Source organism: Cebus imitator, unplaced genomic scaffold, assembly GCF_001604975.1.
Source record: "Cebus imitator isolate Cc_AM_T3 unplaced genomic scaffold, Cebus_imitator-1.0 Scaffold118, whole genome shotgun sequence".
NCBI lineage: Eukaryota > Metazoa > Chordata > Mammalia > Primates > Cebidae > Cebus > Cebus imitator.
In genome coordinates, this window is record NW_016107433.1 from 3,396,113 (window position 1) to 3,410,485 (window position 14,373).

General features: G+C 54.4%; 1 protein-coding gene across 4 annotated transcripts in view; it reads left to right on the forward strand.

Moving 5' to 3' along the window:
• Window positions 1–13,357, forward strand: part of WWP2 (WW domain containing E3 ubiquitin protein ligase 2) — a 173,668-nt gene extending 160,311 nt beyond the window's left edge. The window contains exons 12-24 of one of the 4 annotated variants that reach the window (XM_017539344.2): window positions 743–824; window positions 1,412–1,540; window positions 2,759–2,834; window positions 3,113–3,184; window positions 3,415–3,503; window positions 5,575–5,734; window positions 7,475–7,608; window positions 7,945–8,085; window positions 8,763–8,883; window positions 9,334–9,438; window positions 10,894–10,990; window positions 11,203–11,275; window positions 11,527–13,357. In XM_017539344.2, coding sequence (XP_017394833.1) covers window positions 743–824; window positions 1,412–1,540; window positions 2,759–2,834; window positions 3,113–3,184; window positions 3,415–3,503; window positions 5,575–5,734; window positions 7,475–7,608; window positions 7,945–8,085; window positions 8,763–8,883; window positions 9,334–9,438; window positions 10,894–10,990; window positions 11,203–11,275; window positions 11,527–11,626 — 1,379 coding nt within the window. In that variant the 3' untranslated portion in view covers window positions 11,627–13,357. Of the gene's footprint in view, window positions 1–658; window positions 667–742; window positions 825–1,411; window positions 1,541–2,758; window positions 2,835–3,112; window positions 3,185–3,414; window positions 3,504–5,574; window positions 5,735–7,474; window positions 7,609–7,944; window positions 8,086–8,762; window positions 8,884–9,333; window positions 9,439–10,893; window positions 10,991–11,202; window positions 11,276–11,468 lie in introns of those variants that run through there. The other 3 variants (XM_017539346.2, XM_017539345.2, XM_017539347.2) reach the window with 3 other exon arrangements.
• Window positions 13,358–14,373: the final 1,016 nt, after the last annotated feature.

The following is a 14,373-nucleotide window of genomic DNA, read 5'->3' on the forward strand; positions in this document are numbered from 1 at the left end:
GAGCCACCGCGCCCGGCGAAACCGTCTCTTAAAAAAAAAAAAAAAAAAAAAAGATACATATCTAAGAACAGGCTGTGCAGTGTAAGTGTCCACAGCCCCAGGTATTATTTACTTGCTCATGAGCAAGAAAGAGGTGTGCTGGGACATGAGAGTTTTAGAACAAGACTTAGCCTGTAAGCGGGAGAAGAGAGAGAACTTGGAGGCTACAGGGCTGCAGGGTGCAGAGCACTGATCAGAGAGGTGTGAGGGAAATGCAGCCACCTCATAAGGACCATGCCCTGTGGGACAGAGGTGCCCGGGTCAGCCGCATGCAGTGCAGAGGGTCCCAGGACCAGGGACCTGCCATGAGGGACTTGGGTGGGGGGCCTGGCTTGGTGGGGACTGCCCAGCTTCTGTGCTGCACACAGCTGGAAGCAATTATTCCTCTGGTTTGAGCTGTGCTGCTCCCTCTGGGGCGCCACACCACCCCCTCCCTCCAGCAAACCAACCAACCAAAGAAGTCCTTCATCTCGACTTGGAAATGTGTCACCCTCCTCCATCCCCCAACAAGGAGGGACCCTCTGTGTCCTTTTCCCAGTGACAAGTGTGAGGGAGCCCGGCTTTGGCTGGTTCAATTTCTCTAACAGGCTGGCAACAGGGAGAGAAACTCAGACCCAGCACCCAGGGGTTGGGAGCCACAGGGAAAGGACAGCGGCTCGTGGTCTTTGAATCTGATGGTTCTCTCTTTCTTCTCATGTGGCAGAGAAGAGACAGGACAATGGACGGGTGTATTACGTGAACCATAACACTCGCACGACCCAGTGGGAGGACCCCCGGACCCAGGGGTGAGGACATGGGCTGGGAGGGGGGCTGGGCCGGGCTGGGTCTCTGTGCAGCTCCAGCATTGGGTAGGTAGCTTTGGACTGCATTGTCCCAGAGGGCTGATGTCAGGGACCTTTAGCCACACACAAGTGTCTTGAGACTGTCACGGTACAGATACGCTGTTGGCCTGATGAGAGCTTAAAAGTGGTTTCTTAAATAGACCTTCCTGGTGGATGGAGGGTGGCCGGCTGGCAGGTGTTGCTGGTCTCTGTACGGATTGTGCAGGCTGCTGATAATTGGATTGCAAAATGGTTGATGGTACCCTGGTCTCCCAACACCCCAAGTGAAGTGGGGCTGGGACACGAGGTATTTCAGGATTGCTGGTGACCATTCAGTCCCATGCTGTCCCTGCAGGGCTGGGTTTTTGGCCATGGGATAATAAATGACCTCTCTGTGCTGCAGAACTGTCCTCACAACTTGGGTCATGCATGTCCTCAAGGCCCCTCATGGGCACTGCAGAGACAAAGCCACACTTTGAGGACCCAGCCTCCAACCACCAAGGCCCAGAAGGTGGGGCCAGCCCTTTACCCCTTTCTTCCCATGTTTCCAGGATGATCCAGGAACCAGCTCTGCCCCCAGGATGGGAGATGAAATACACCAGCGAGGGGGTGCGATACTTTGTGGACCACAATACCCGTACCACCACCTTTAAGGACCCTCGCCCGGGGTTTGAGTCGGGGTAAGGACTTTGTGCAGGTAGCAGCAGTGTCCAGGAACAGAGCCCTGGGCTATCCTTGCTCTGGCTCCGGCTCCGGCTCCGGCTCCGGCTCCGGGAGGCCCACTTCGGGTGGCCCCTGTGGTGTGTTCTGTTGCCCTTACTGCCCTCTAGTGGCCAGTGTTGATGTCCTGTTAAAGGGGACGGGAGGATAGCTTGATCCCGGGAGTTTGAGACCAGCCTGGACAACATTCTTGCCTTTACAAGAATAAAAAGGATTAACCAGGCTGAGCAAGATGGCCAGACCCCATCTCTACAAAAAAATTTAAAAATTAGCTGGATATGGTGGTGCATGCCTGTAGTCCCAGATACCTGGGAGGCTGAGGCAGGAGGGTCTCGAGCTCAGGAATTTGAGGCGGCAGTGAGCTACGATGGCGCCACTGCACTGCAGCTCAGGTGACAGAGTGAGACCCTGTTTCTAAAAAATAATAATAAATTGGCCGGGCACAGTGGCTCACGCCTGTAATCCCAACACTTTGGGAGGCCAGGGTAGGCAGATTATGAGGTCAAGAGATTCAGACAGTCTTGGCCAACATGGTGAAACCTGTCTCTACTCAAAATACAAAAATTAGCTGGGTGTGGTGGCACATGCCTGTAGTCCCAGCTACACAGGAGGCTGAGGCAGGAGAATCGCTTGAACCCAGGAAGTAGAGGCTGCAGTGAGCCTAGATCATGACACTGCAGTCCCGCCTGGTGACAGAGTGAGACTCGGTCTCCAAAAAATTAAAAAATAATAATAAAATTAAAATTGGCTCAGTATGGTAGCACTCCTGTAGTCCTAGCTACTTGGAAGGCTGAGGGAGAGGATCGCTTAAGATCAGGAATTTGAGCCTGCAGTGAGCCATGATCACACTGCTGTACTGCAGCCTGGATAACCAAGCAAGACGCTGTCTCTAGAAAATAAATAAATAAATAAATAAACAAACAAATAAGATGGGATGGGGAGGAAGGGACTATCCTGTTTATACAGAGTAACAACAGTGTTGTTTCTCTAAAAGCAAGAGGTCTGGCTTTATTTCTAGCTTTATTTATTCTTCAAGGATCTTAATGACAGTCACTTCCTTGCCTTACATTACTCTTCTTTAAATTAACATAGCACCAGCTTTCCTTAGGGCTGACCAAGACAAGTTGTTCATTTTCTGAGAAATCGCATGAACCTCTGAACGCCTTTGCTCTTCCCAGGACGAAGCAAGGTTCCCCTGGTGCTTATGACCGAAGTTTTCGGTGGAAGTATCACCAGTTCCGTTTCCTCTGCCATGTGAGTTCTGGGACTGGGGCTCCCGTGGCAGTTGGGGTTATTGAGTTGTTTCAGTCTGAGTTCCTGGCACAGCTGCAGGTATCGGAACATTTGTATCTTAGGTGGGGGCAAGACAGCTGCCTAACTCCGAGCTGGCTATCTCTAGGAAGCCAGTTTTCATTCCTAAGGGACACGCTCTCCCCTCCTGCTTCAGAAGGCTGGGGGATGCCTGTTCATACAGACAAGAGAACAGATATGATCACTTGAGGCTCCATTTGAAGTTTTTCTTTTCTTTTCAGTCAAATGCCCTACCCAGCCACGTGAAGATCAGTGTTTCCAGGCAGACGCTTTTCGAAGATTCCTTCCAACAGGTTAGAGAATGGTCATGGTGCCTGACACCCTCAAGGGCAGGCCGACGCCCTCCACCCAGTACCCTGTCTCCTATCGCGTGGCCCATTAAACCCACACTGTAGACTTTCCAGGGCACGGGTCTTGGTGACTGTGTCTGCTGGAGAGTAGGCCTTAGAGTTCCCTGTCCCTCCCGCCCCTGCCTGCGGTGGAAGGGAGAGTGGCAGGCCGGCCCTATGTTCTGTCTTCCCAGATCATGAACATGAAACCCTATGACCTGCGCCGCCGGCTCTACATCATCATGCGTGGCGAGGAGGGCCTGGACTATGGGGGCATCGCCAGGTGAGCTCGAGCGCCCCAGAAGGCTGCCCTGTGCCCCGCTTCCCTAGGCTACGGTGTCCATGGCTGGAAAGCTGCCTGTCCCCTGCTTACATTCCCTCCCAAAGCTCTCCTGCGTCTTCAGGAGTGGGCACAGTGTGGCACTCAAACTCCGTGAATCCATGTGGCCAGTCCCAATGGGCCTGGAGCAGGGCTCTGGGATTCCCCCGTTGGTCTGGGCGTTAAGCCTTTAGTTACTGGATCATGAGAAGATAGAGGACTCCCGGGAGGGGTGAGAGCTCAGTACAGTGGCCCTGTTATCTACCAGCGTGCCATGTTTCTGTACTTCAAGAACCAGGCCAGCAGCATCTGGGCAGTGGTTGAATACCGGGGCCGTGTGGTCGTCCATTAGAGTTGACCTTGCTCCCCTCCTCTTGAGGCAGCCAGGGTGGTGAAGTCGGGCGTCCCTGTGTGGATAAGCTGTCATGATCCACAGAGCCTTCAGCAGGGCTCTGCTGCATGGCATGTGCCTAGGGTCAGTAAAACTGGAACAGCTTATGTCACCCTAAAAAGAGTTCACAGCAGCTGGGCGCGATGGCTTACGCCTGTAATCCCAGCGCTTTGGGAGGTCAGGGTGAGCGGATCACAAGGTCAGGAGTTCGAGACCAGCCTGGCCAACATGGTGAAACCCCGTCTCTACTAAAAATACAAAAATTAGCTGGGCATGGTGGCACGTACCTGTAATCCCAGCTACTCGGAAGGCTGAGGCAGGAGAATCGCTTGAACCTGGGAGGTGGAAGTTGCAGTGAGCCGAGACCGCGCCATTGCACTCCAGCCTGGGGGACAGAGCGAGACTCTGCCTTGGGAAAAAACAAAAAGAGTCCAAAGTATTGTCTTGCCTTCACCCTGGTCCACCCGCAAAAGTTAACAGCCCTCTGGGAAATGCTGCCTTGGACAACAGGGCAGAAGGGCCTCGGCAGAGGGAGCACCTTGGCCTGCGGTGACTTCTCCGCTCACAACCTCTCCCTGTGTGGCCATGTCTTCTCGCTTGGTGTCGGGTTAACTTACTCCTGGTCCTCTGCTCAGTGGTGGCGTTGCCTTCTGCGCTGGCCCTGTGGATGGATTGTTCCTTTTTTCCGTGGTGACCTCCTCTCCAGGCTCTGCTTGGTGGGCTTCTGGTGTGGCCGCGCCCTGTGTGTGTCTCTCTCTGTGTCCTGCCAGTGGTTTTACCCTATGGTAGGTTACGTCATGCTGTTCTACCACAGGGTAGAACCACGGACAGGATACCGGGGCACCCTCTGCGTCGAAGGACTCCTCGTCTGCCCAGCCACAAACAGCCCAGCGGCCGGGGACTGGCCCCCTTGGGACGTCCCCTGGCTGGTTTAGCTCAAGCCCGAAACGACTCTGAATTCATGCTTGAGGCTCACACCCAGGGCGTGGGTGTTGGTTCAGATGAATGCGTGGAAGTGTGGGCACGGGTATGGTGTGGGGGGTCTGGAGGTGAAGGGAGGGCAAAGTGCAAGAGAAGTGAGATGCTGTGGCATGGCTGGTGGGAGTGAGGCTTCTAATCGGAAGACAGTACGGATGACATTTTCATGGATCGGGATTGGGAATGTGGTGCTGTGTATTTATGTTATGTTGCCCATCCAGGTAGAATGGAAACTGGGTTGTTGCTATTCAAACAGAACCTTTGCAGAAAGATTATTGTAATAAATATGCATCGTGTCCTTGTGCAGTGCACAGCCTATGCAGCTGAGCATGGTGACCCAGGGTACAAGGACCCCCTTTACCATTAGACACTCTGGATGTTGTGATGTAAAGTCTTGGAACACATCACCTGGGAGCCGACAGGCACATGTTTTCCTGAACCTCATCCTCAAATGCACTTGCCACCCTGGTTCACCATAGGTCTCAGCCTGCCCTGTTCACTGATCAGCTGTTCATATAGGTTAGTCCAGGCACTTGTCACGGGCTGGACTCCCTGGGACACATGTCCCCAGACTACCTGAGACGCAATGGTGGAGAGTCACAGCTCCTGTGCAGATGTGCACGAAGGGACCCGTTATTGTTGTCTTCTCTTTCTCTTCCCTCACAGAGAGTGGTTTTTCCTCCTGTCTCATGAGGTGCTCAACCCTATGTATTGTTTATTTGAATATGCCGGGAAGAATAATTACTGCCTGCAGATCAACCCCGCCTCCTCCATCAACCCGGACCACCTCACGTACTTCCGCTTTATCGGCAGATTCATCGCCATGGTAAGGGGGCCCCAGGGGAATCTGCTCTAACTCTGAGACCCCCAGGAAGGGGCAGCATTGGAGGAGGCCCTGGGCCTGTTCACCAGGAGGCAACGTGGCATGAATAGCAGCCCCTGTGGACTGGCATGCCCTCTCTGATCCCCACCCTTCACCCCCACAGAACTCGTAACCTAAAAATGCAGAAAGCTCTAGGCGCAGTGGCGCGTGCCTGTAGTCCCAGCTACTCGGGAGGCTGAGGCTGGAGGATGGCTTGAGCCCAGGAGTTCTGGGCTGTAGTGCGCTATGCCAATCGGGTGTCCACACTAAGTTCGGCATCAATATGGTGACCTCCTGGGAGCTGGGGACCACCAGGTTGCCTAAGGAGTGTTGAACCGGCCTAGGTCAGAAATGGAGCAGGTCACAACTCCCGTGCTGATCAGTAGTGGGATTGCGCCTGTGAATAGCCACTGCACTCCAGCCTGGGCAACATAGTGAGACTCTGTCTCTAAAAATAGAATGCAAAAAGCTAGAGAGAGCTCTGGAGAAACCAGAGCTTTCTCAGTGGCTGCCATATAGGTAGTGAAGTTTCCACGTTGCTTTGTATAGGACTTGTCGAGAGGAAGCCAGGGTCTTGGGACCACAGACTTGACTGAACATTAAATGTGTGCTCTGTTGAGGGCCTTGGGATGACAGGGCTGAGTGAAACCATAACTGCCCACCTGCTGCCTGTCTCTGGGAGGTGACACTGTCTCGGCATTTGAGAATGTCCCACGGAGATACTAAGACTTCTGGAAGGGCATTTGGAATCAACGCTAGCTTAGAACGAAACCCTGGCAGACCGGCTGGTGCAGGGTGTAGGGACATCTGTTGAAATGTGGGCCACTTCTGGGGAGGGGCGTTACAGCATCGCATCTTGTTTAACTGGAAAGAGGGGCATGGTGTGAATATGGAAAGGGAGGTCCTGCCACATGCCCTCTGTTGAGGGTCTTGGGAGTGTGAGAACCTGGATTGAAAAGTGGGGCCCATGGGAGCCACAGCTCGGGAGCTACATTCGTAGCTTGAGATGTTTCAATTCTCACTTTCCTTCGCCTCTTCCCCTGCCTTCCTGAGCGTCCCACCTGGCTCCCCTGTTACGAGGACCCAAGCTCCCCAGGAGCCTGTGACTAAATATGGCCCTTCCCATCGTCTAGGAGTTCTTGGCCAAGGTGCTGGGCTGTGGAAGTGGGCACATTCTTCCCAGGTTCAGAGACTTGCCTGGCCCAGCAGCCAACAGGACAGACCGGTAAAACCCTAGACTATTACTCACCATTGGCCGCCAGCTCTCGCCGTCAGCGGTGTCTGCATTATTTTTGGCTGTCATTGCCACCCGCCCTGAGCGCCAGTGAGTCAGGGCTGCTGCCACCTGGAGCTGTTTGGAGCAAGCCTTTACTGTGAGCGCGGGGCAGATCTTTGCTAGCCTGGGGCCAGCCGGCCAGTGCACGGGGCAGCTAAGGGCCCGGACATGGGTACCCGCGCCGGCTGGCTCCGCCCAGTCCCTGAGCTCTGCAGAGCAGGGTGGGGGCCACCTGCAGGTACAAGTCAGGACAAAGGTGTCGTTTACTCCCCAGGCCCTCCCGCTGTGCCACTGAGGCAGCTGCTGCTGCGATTCTGTCAGGGAAGGAAGGCGAGTGGCTGTAGTGGGGTTTGATGTGGAGCATCCAAGAGCCGGTCTGGTGGTGCCCAGGGAAGCCAAAGCTCTGTGCTGTGCCTCTTCCTTCCCAGGCACTGTATCATGGAAAGTTCATTGACACGGGCTTCACCCTCCCTTTCTACAAGCGGATGCTCAACAAGAGACCAACCCTGAAAGACCTGGAGTCCATCGACCCCGAGTTCTACAACTCCATTGTCTGGATCAAGTGAGCTCCCTGCCCTCGCCCCCTCCCTCACCCCACTGCACTGATAGGAGGGACGTCTCTGGGCAGGGAGTAGGTGCTGATGGCCTGGATTTTTTTCTGCCAGAGTGGCCCCTGAACTCTCATGCAGCTTTTATAAGAGCTTATGGAGAGAAATGCCCTCTGGGTCCTCTGAGGACAGTTCTAGAATCCTCTCCTTGAGTCAGGGAGCTGTCCCTTGTCACTCTTCCAGATTCTAGGCCACCTGTGAGCCCTTGGTGTCCCACGGGCAACAAAGTGGGACCCAGAAAAGACCCCGCCACGATAGACATCTCCCCGCTTGGTCTCCTGTGCCCCCAGAGAGAACAACCTGGAAGAGTGTGGCCTGGAGCTGTACTTCATCCAGGACATGGAGATCCTGGGCAAGGTGACAACCCACGAGCTGAAGGAGGGCGGCGAGAGCATCCGGGTTACGGAAGAGAACAAGGAAGAGTACATCATGTGAGTCTCAGCTGCTGGGAAACTCTGCTCCAGGGGTGGCGGGAGACCTAGCGGGTTGCAGAGAAAGATGGGCCTCCACCCTGTGGCCCATGGGTCACTGTGGATCCAGGACCCTGCCATTTGCATCTGCCTCGATGGTGGCTGCTGGCAGCCAGTCACATGATGGCATGAGCTGGGGGAGCCAGAGCTGAGGTCCTAGTTACCGGCTCCAAGCTGTGCTTTTTCGCCACGTGGAAGACTTCAAGCCTGCTGGGCAGAATTTCTTTGAAGTCACATCAAGCTGAGCTGTCTGAATCTTTCTCCGGGCAGAAAGGATCTCCGTGGCCTGCGTGCCTAGACCCACTGTCTCCCGTGTGTCTGTTCTCTGTGCCTGTTCCTCAGGCCTCTTGCTTTAGGCTCCACGCTTCCATACGTCTGAGGTTCAGTCGGTGCTGGGTGCTGGGGGCAGGAGCAGGAGGAGGTGGTGGTGAGGATGGTTTCAAAGACTCAGGTGTCTGCAGGTCACTGTGAGGTCCTCAGGGCCGTACCCTGGGGCCTCCAGCAGGCTCAGTCTGGGTGTGCGAAGTCAGTTCTGCTTATCCGGTGGTCCTGTGTAGGTCCAGGCCACACAGCCTGGCTGGGAACTGCCCCCGAGCCGTGAGTCTCAGGCCCCACTCATGGCTGGTCTTTGGTCTCAGGCTGCTGACTGACTGGCGTTTCACCCGAGGCGTGGAAGAGCAGACCAAAGCCTTCCTAGATGGCTTCAATGAGGTGGCCCCACTGGAGTGGCTGCGCTACTTTGACGAGAAAGAGCTGGAGGTAAGTGTCTGAGGTTGCTGGGACCCTGAGCCCCTGCTTCTGGGGCGATCCTGCTCTCTGATACGTTGACTGTGTACCCACAGACACTCACCAATAAAGCTCCCACTTCGGCAGGGCAGATGGGTTTGATTTGGGATTTCAGTGCCCGTCCTTTTCCAGACACTTATTTCAAGAAAGCAGGGACTTTGGGAGGCTGAGGCAGGAGAATCACTTGAACCTGGGAGGCAGAGGTTGCAGCAAGCCGAGATCATGCCACTGCACTCCAGCCTGGTGACAGAGCGACACTCTATCTCAAAAAAAAGAAAAGGAAAAAGGGACTTACATTACCCATATGATTAACGCTGACACAAAAAATAGCTAGTTGAAGATGTTTGGGGCAGTGTCACATACTGGCGAGTGGCTGATGGGTAGGGAGGGACTGCTAGGGGTGCTGACTCCTCCTCTCCCTAGCTGATGCTATGCGGCATGCAAGAGATAGACATGAGCGACTGGCAGAAGAACACCATCTACCGGCACTACACCAAGAACAGCAAGCAGATCCAGTGGTTCTGGCAGGTGGGTCCCGGGGCCCAGTCTTTGGCAGGGACATTTGGGCCATCAGGCAAAGGAAATGGGTCCTGAGGAGACCTCATGCACAAGGACCTTCAGCTTTGACCCAGTCCTCACCTCCCATAGCTTGCGAAAGGAGACGATACACCAGCCTTGGGATGAACGGGGGCAGTTCTAGTGGAGTGGTGGCCAGTGTGTGTGACAGGAGGTTGTCAGTGGTGGACCGGCGCGTGTGACGGGAGGTTGTCAGCCTTGGACCAGCTGGTGTTCAGGGACAGACCTGCAGGCAGAAGGCACCGGCCACTGGCTGAGAGGTCCCCTGTCAGCCAGATGGGACAGGAAGGCAGGGTTTGGCCAGAGCTGTCATCCTATGTATAACTAATGTGTTGATTCCTTAATATGTATGGGTTTTGTTGTTGTTGTTATGAAGTATAGCATACAAAAAACCATAACTATTACAGATATTCTTAGCATATGGCTGTATGCATATGCATGTATACAAACTTTTTGTAGAGGCGACATTTGTATAACATAGAATTAACTGTTATATATTTTTTCAATAGAGACAGGGTCTTGCTATGTTGCCCAGCCTGGTGCCGAACTCCTGGGCTCAAGCTGTCCTCCCATCTCAGCCTCCCAAAGTGCTGGGATTACAGGCGTGAGCCACTGTGCCCAACCCATTTAAGTTTTTTAAGATACACAATTCATAATATAGTAAATTTGGTACCAGGAAGGGGGTATGCTATACATATACCCCGAAATGTGGAAGTGACTTTGGAAAAAAAAAAAGATACACAATTCAGTGGCTTTCCACTTGGGATTCCTTGGCTTCCCACCCAGGCTGAGGTGGGCGGATCACTTGAGATCAGGAGTTTTAAGACCAGCTTGGCCAACATAGTAAAACCTCGTTTCTACTAAAAATATAAAAAGAATAGCTGGGCATGGGGGCAGGTACCCATAATCCCAGCTCCTCGGTAGGCTGATGCATGAGAATCACTTAAACCTGGGAGGTGGAGGCTGCAGTGAACTGAGATTGCGCCGCTGCACTCCAGCCTGTGCAACACAGTAGTGCCTTCCAGTATATTCACAGTGTCGTGCACCTGTCACCACTAATTCCAGAACATTTTGTCTCCCCAGAAAGTAGCCTTGTACCCACTAAGCAACCACTCCCCTCTTGAGTCTATTCCTAAAAAGCAGAACTTGGGTGGGAAGAGAATACCCGGCCCGAGGTGTCCCTGAGACCCAGAGATGTCTCACGGACTGGTGGGAATCTTCTGCAGACACATCCTCTTAGCAAAAGCCCTTCCAGGGTTTCTCAGGTTGGAGGCTGTCACCCCCTGCCCAACTGGCTTTGTGTTCTCAGCCCTAAAGAGGGGCCCTGCTGACCTGGAGAGCTCCTCATTAGGGTGAAGTGCTGGGCGCGGGGGCCACCTCACTGTGCCTTGACTTGCGGAGTTGCAGGTGGTGAAGGAGATGGACAACGAGAAGAGGATTCGGCTGCTGCAGTTTGTTACCGGGACCTGCCGCCTGCCCGTCGGGGGATTTGCCGAACTCATCGGTATGTGTTCCCTTGCCCTCTGGTGCCCTGGCTGGCAGTGAGGACACCTCAGAGGGAGGGGAGACCTGGTGTCTTCCTGGAAGCAGGTCAGCGGGATGGGGAAGAGCTGTGGCCTCTGCGTCCTGGAGCCTGTCTGTGTGTGGAGCTGGAGGGTCCTGCTTTGGAATGGGACGTCTCTGTTGACATCTGATGTGTTTTGCCTTGGATCACAGGTAGCAATGGACCACAGAAGTTTTGCATTGACAAGGTTGGCAAGGAAACCTGGCTGCCCAGAAGCCACACCTGGTGAGCCTTCTGGTATTACTGGAGGTCAGAGAGCCTCAGACTTTGAGATCCTGGGGCAGCCCAGTGGGTGTAGCAGCTGCATAGCCTCAAGTCTGGCAGTGTTTGCATGGCCCTGGGGTACTGGGTTGGGGAGATGGGACTGTGATGGGCATCTGATGTACCACGTTTTACATATGCAACACTTCTGTTCCGGTAGTCCGGGAGCTTCTGGCCTCCTGGGGCTGACTGTCCCGCTTCCCTCCTTTCTTTAGCTTCAACCGTCTGGATCTCCCACCCTACAAGAGCTATGAACAGCTGAGAGAGAAACTGCTGTATGCCATTGAGGAGACTGAGGGCTTTGGACAGGAGTAACCAAGGCTGCCCCTCCCACGTCCCCCAACGCACATGTAGTCCTGAGTCCTCCCTGCCTGAGAGGCCACTGGCCCCGCAGCCCTCAGGAGACCCCCGTGGATGTGGCCCTGTGTGGGACCACACCGTCATCTCGCCGCTGGCAGAAGAGCCTGATCCTAGGAGGCCCTTCGGTTCCCCCACCCACGGAGGGCAGTCTGGAATAAAGCCCCCTAGTTGCCTTTGCCCCACCCTTGCAAAGTTCCAGAGGGCTGACCCTCTTTACGAAACTCCCCCCTCTCCCCTGGGCCCCACCCTGGGTGTGTGTGAGTATGGAAGGGAAGGGACTGTGGCAGAGGTCCGAGACCTCATGGGCTAGTTTGGCGAGGAGACTGGCCATTGGGGGTGGCTGTTCTGCAATGAGAGAGCCAGGGGTCTTTGCCAGCAAAGGAGGTTCTGCCTGTAATTGACCCTCTGTGATGATTGAGATGAAGTAAGGGTCCAAGGGAGAGGATCCTGGGGCAAGGCTGTCTCCGCCTCCCTCCCTAGCAGGCACCAGCTGTGGAGGCTGAGTTGCAGGACGCATGCTGGCCAGTTCATTCACTCTCAGCAAATGAAGGTTTGTCTAAACTGCCTGGGTATCCGTGGGACAGAAACAGCAAACTCTCCCAGACTTTCTTTGTCCATTTATAAACTTGAAGCGTTTGTGTTGTAGGGTTGCTTTTTGTTTCTTTTGCTGCTGTCACTTTCTGTCCAGGAGCTGGCACCCCAGGGGTCCAAGAGTTCCCCAAACAGCCACTCCTCACAGGAACCCGCATGGCGGTTCCAGCGCAGCCTCACGGGGACCTCGCCCCTGAGACTGGCAGAGTGGGAGGGGTTGGGGTCCCAAGCGCCACTCCCAGCCTTGCCGCCTTCCATAGAGAAGAAATCCTTTTGCTAGATAGGGTCCCCTGGGCAGCCCCCCGTGTTGGGACACGGGGTCTGGCTGTGGAGCTCCCCTGCCAGCCCCCAGAGCTCCACGTGGGCCTGTTCGTCCCCTGTTCAGAATGGAGTGCGGCCCAGCCAGCAGAAAGTGTTCATTCTGCGTAGGTGCGAGGCTTTATCAGCGCACAGGACATGAAAACCAGCAGAAAGGCCCTGAGCTGCTGCATAGCCCGATCTGATTTCTCCATTTCCCGCCAGCCTCCAACATGGGGACTCTGCCATAATTGGAATCTTCATAGGTCATATTGAAATCTTCAAGGTGACTGTGCCCCACCGGGATGCTGGGGCAGTCATCATGGCAGACCCCGCAGCCCGGGCCCCCAGCATTCTGGGACCCCAGGCAGCCCCTTGGACTGGTCCTGGATGCCTTCCAAGCACAGTCTCACGCGCACAGATTCTTGGCCTTCCCCCAGCCTGGGAGGCGCAGCCCGTGTCTGCCTCTGTCTTGTGTACTGATTTGAGTGGCTCAGCTTGCTGAAGTGCAGCCTCTTCTGTCCCTTTCAGTCATTTGCTGTACTTCCCTGTGGCATGCCACCGCGGAGGCCACTCCATTGGGTGGGTCAGGGTGCAAGCTGCCAGGCAAGGTTTGGAAGCATCGGGCTCAAGGGCGTTCATATGTGTTCGTGCGTGTGCGTACGTACGTGTGTATAACTGAAGTGTCTACTGAATGCCCTTTGCTAGCCATGGGTTGGTCACCAGATTGTTTTGTAATGCCCACCGCCTGCCTCAGTATTGCCAGTTTCTTGTGCAATAAACAAATCAGCAGCTGTGGGTGGTGTTGGCGTGGATGTTTACAAACCCACTTTCCTCCAGTCAAGAGGCCTCTGGGCCCCACAGACCCTCCAGGCGTGGACAGAGGTGGAAATTCCCTAACCTCTGTGGTTTTGAGAAGCATGTGTGTCCTGGACGGAGGCATCCCCCCACCACCTCTGGGCAGGGAAACTGAGTCCTAGCCCAGGGGTCACCAGTTTTAGCCCTTGGTTGGCCACCTCACCGCACCCTTTCGGCACCCTCAGCCTCTCGGTGCTGGGCTTGGGTGTCTCCAGGCAGTTGCCATGGGGTGCAGAACGGGAACAGCTGCAGGGTGGGTGGGCTTCCGAAACTGACTTGCAGGGAGAGTGTTCTGGGCAGTCATTCGTCCAAGAAATACTCAGGTTTCACACGTCCCATGATGGTGGAGGGACTCTGTGATCTTGACCTCAGGGTCACGTAAGGGCTTGATGCTACCTACTTCTTTTGTTTTTGACATGTCACCATGCTGATGGGTCTTGATGCATTTGACACGGAAGTGACTTTGTTGTGGACCAGGCAGGGCCCCGACTGTGCCTCCAGTGCTCAGGGGAGCAGAGGTGTTCAGAGCGGGCTCCCTCCTGGGTTCCTCACTGCCTCCAGCTCCAAAACCTTATTTTCAGGCAACAGGGCAACAACTGTGCTTTGACAAAACTATTGGAAAAGGTCCAGATGGTTCATGATAAATTTAAGTAAGGCATGCTCAAGGAGAAATCATTCCCCCAACCCTTGTCCCCAGAGGAACCTGCAGTTCTCAGTTGGCGATGGTCTTTCCGGACTCTTTTGTGTGCATGGGCAAATCATTTACACATACGATTTTTAAATACACCAAAAATGGAATATTGTACATGTTGTGCAACTCACTTTTTTCATTAAATGAGATGTTATTGGACCCCTTCCCATGTTCGTTGATGTAGATACTGCTTAATTCTTTAGCCACTGTGTGATATTCTGTGTTACTGCAGTTCTGTAATATGCTCATTTCCTTCCTAAAGGGG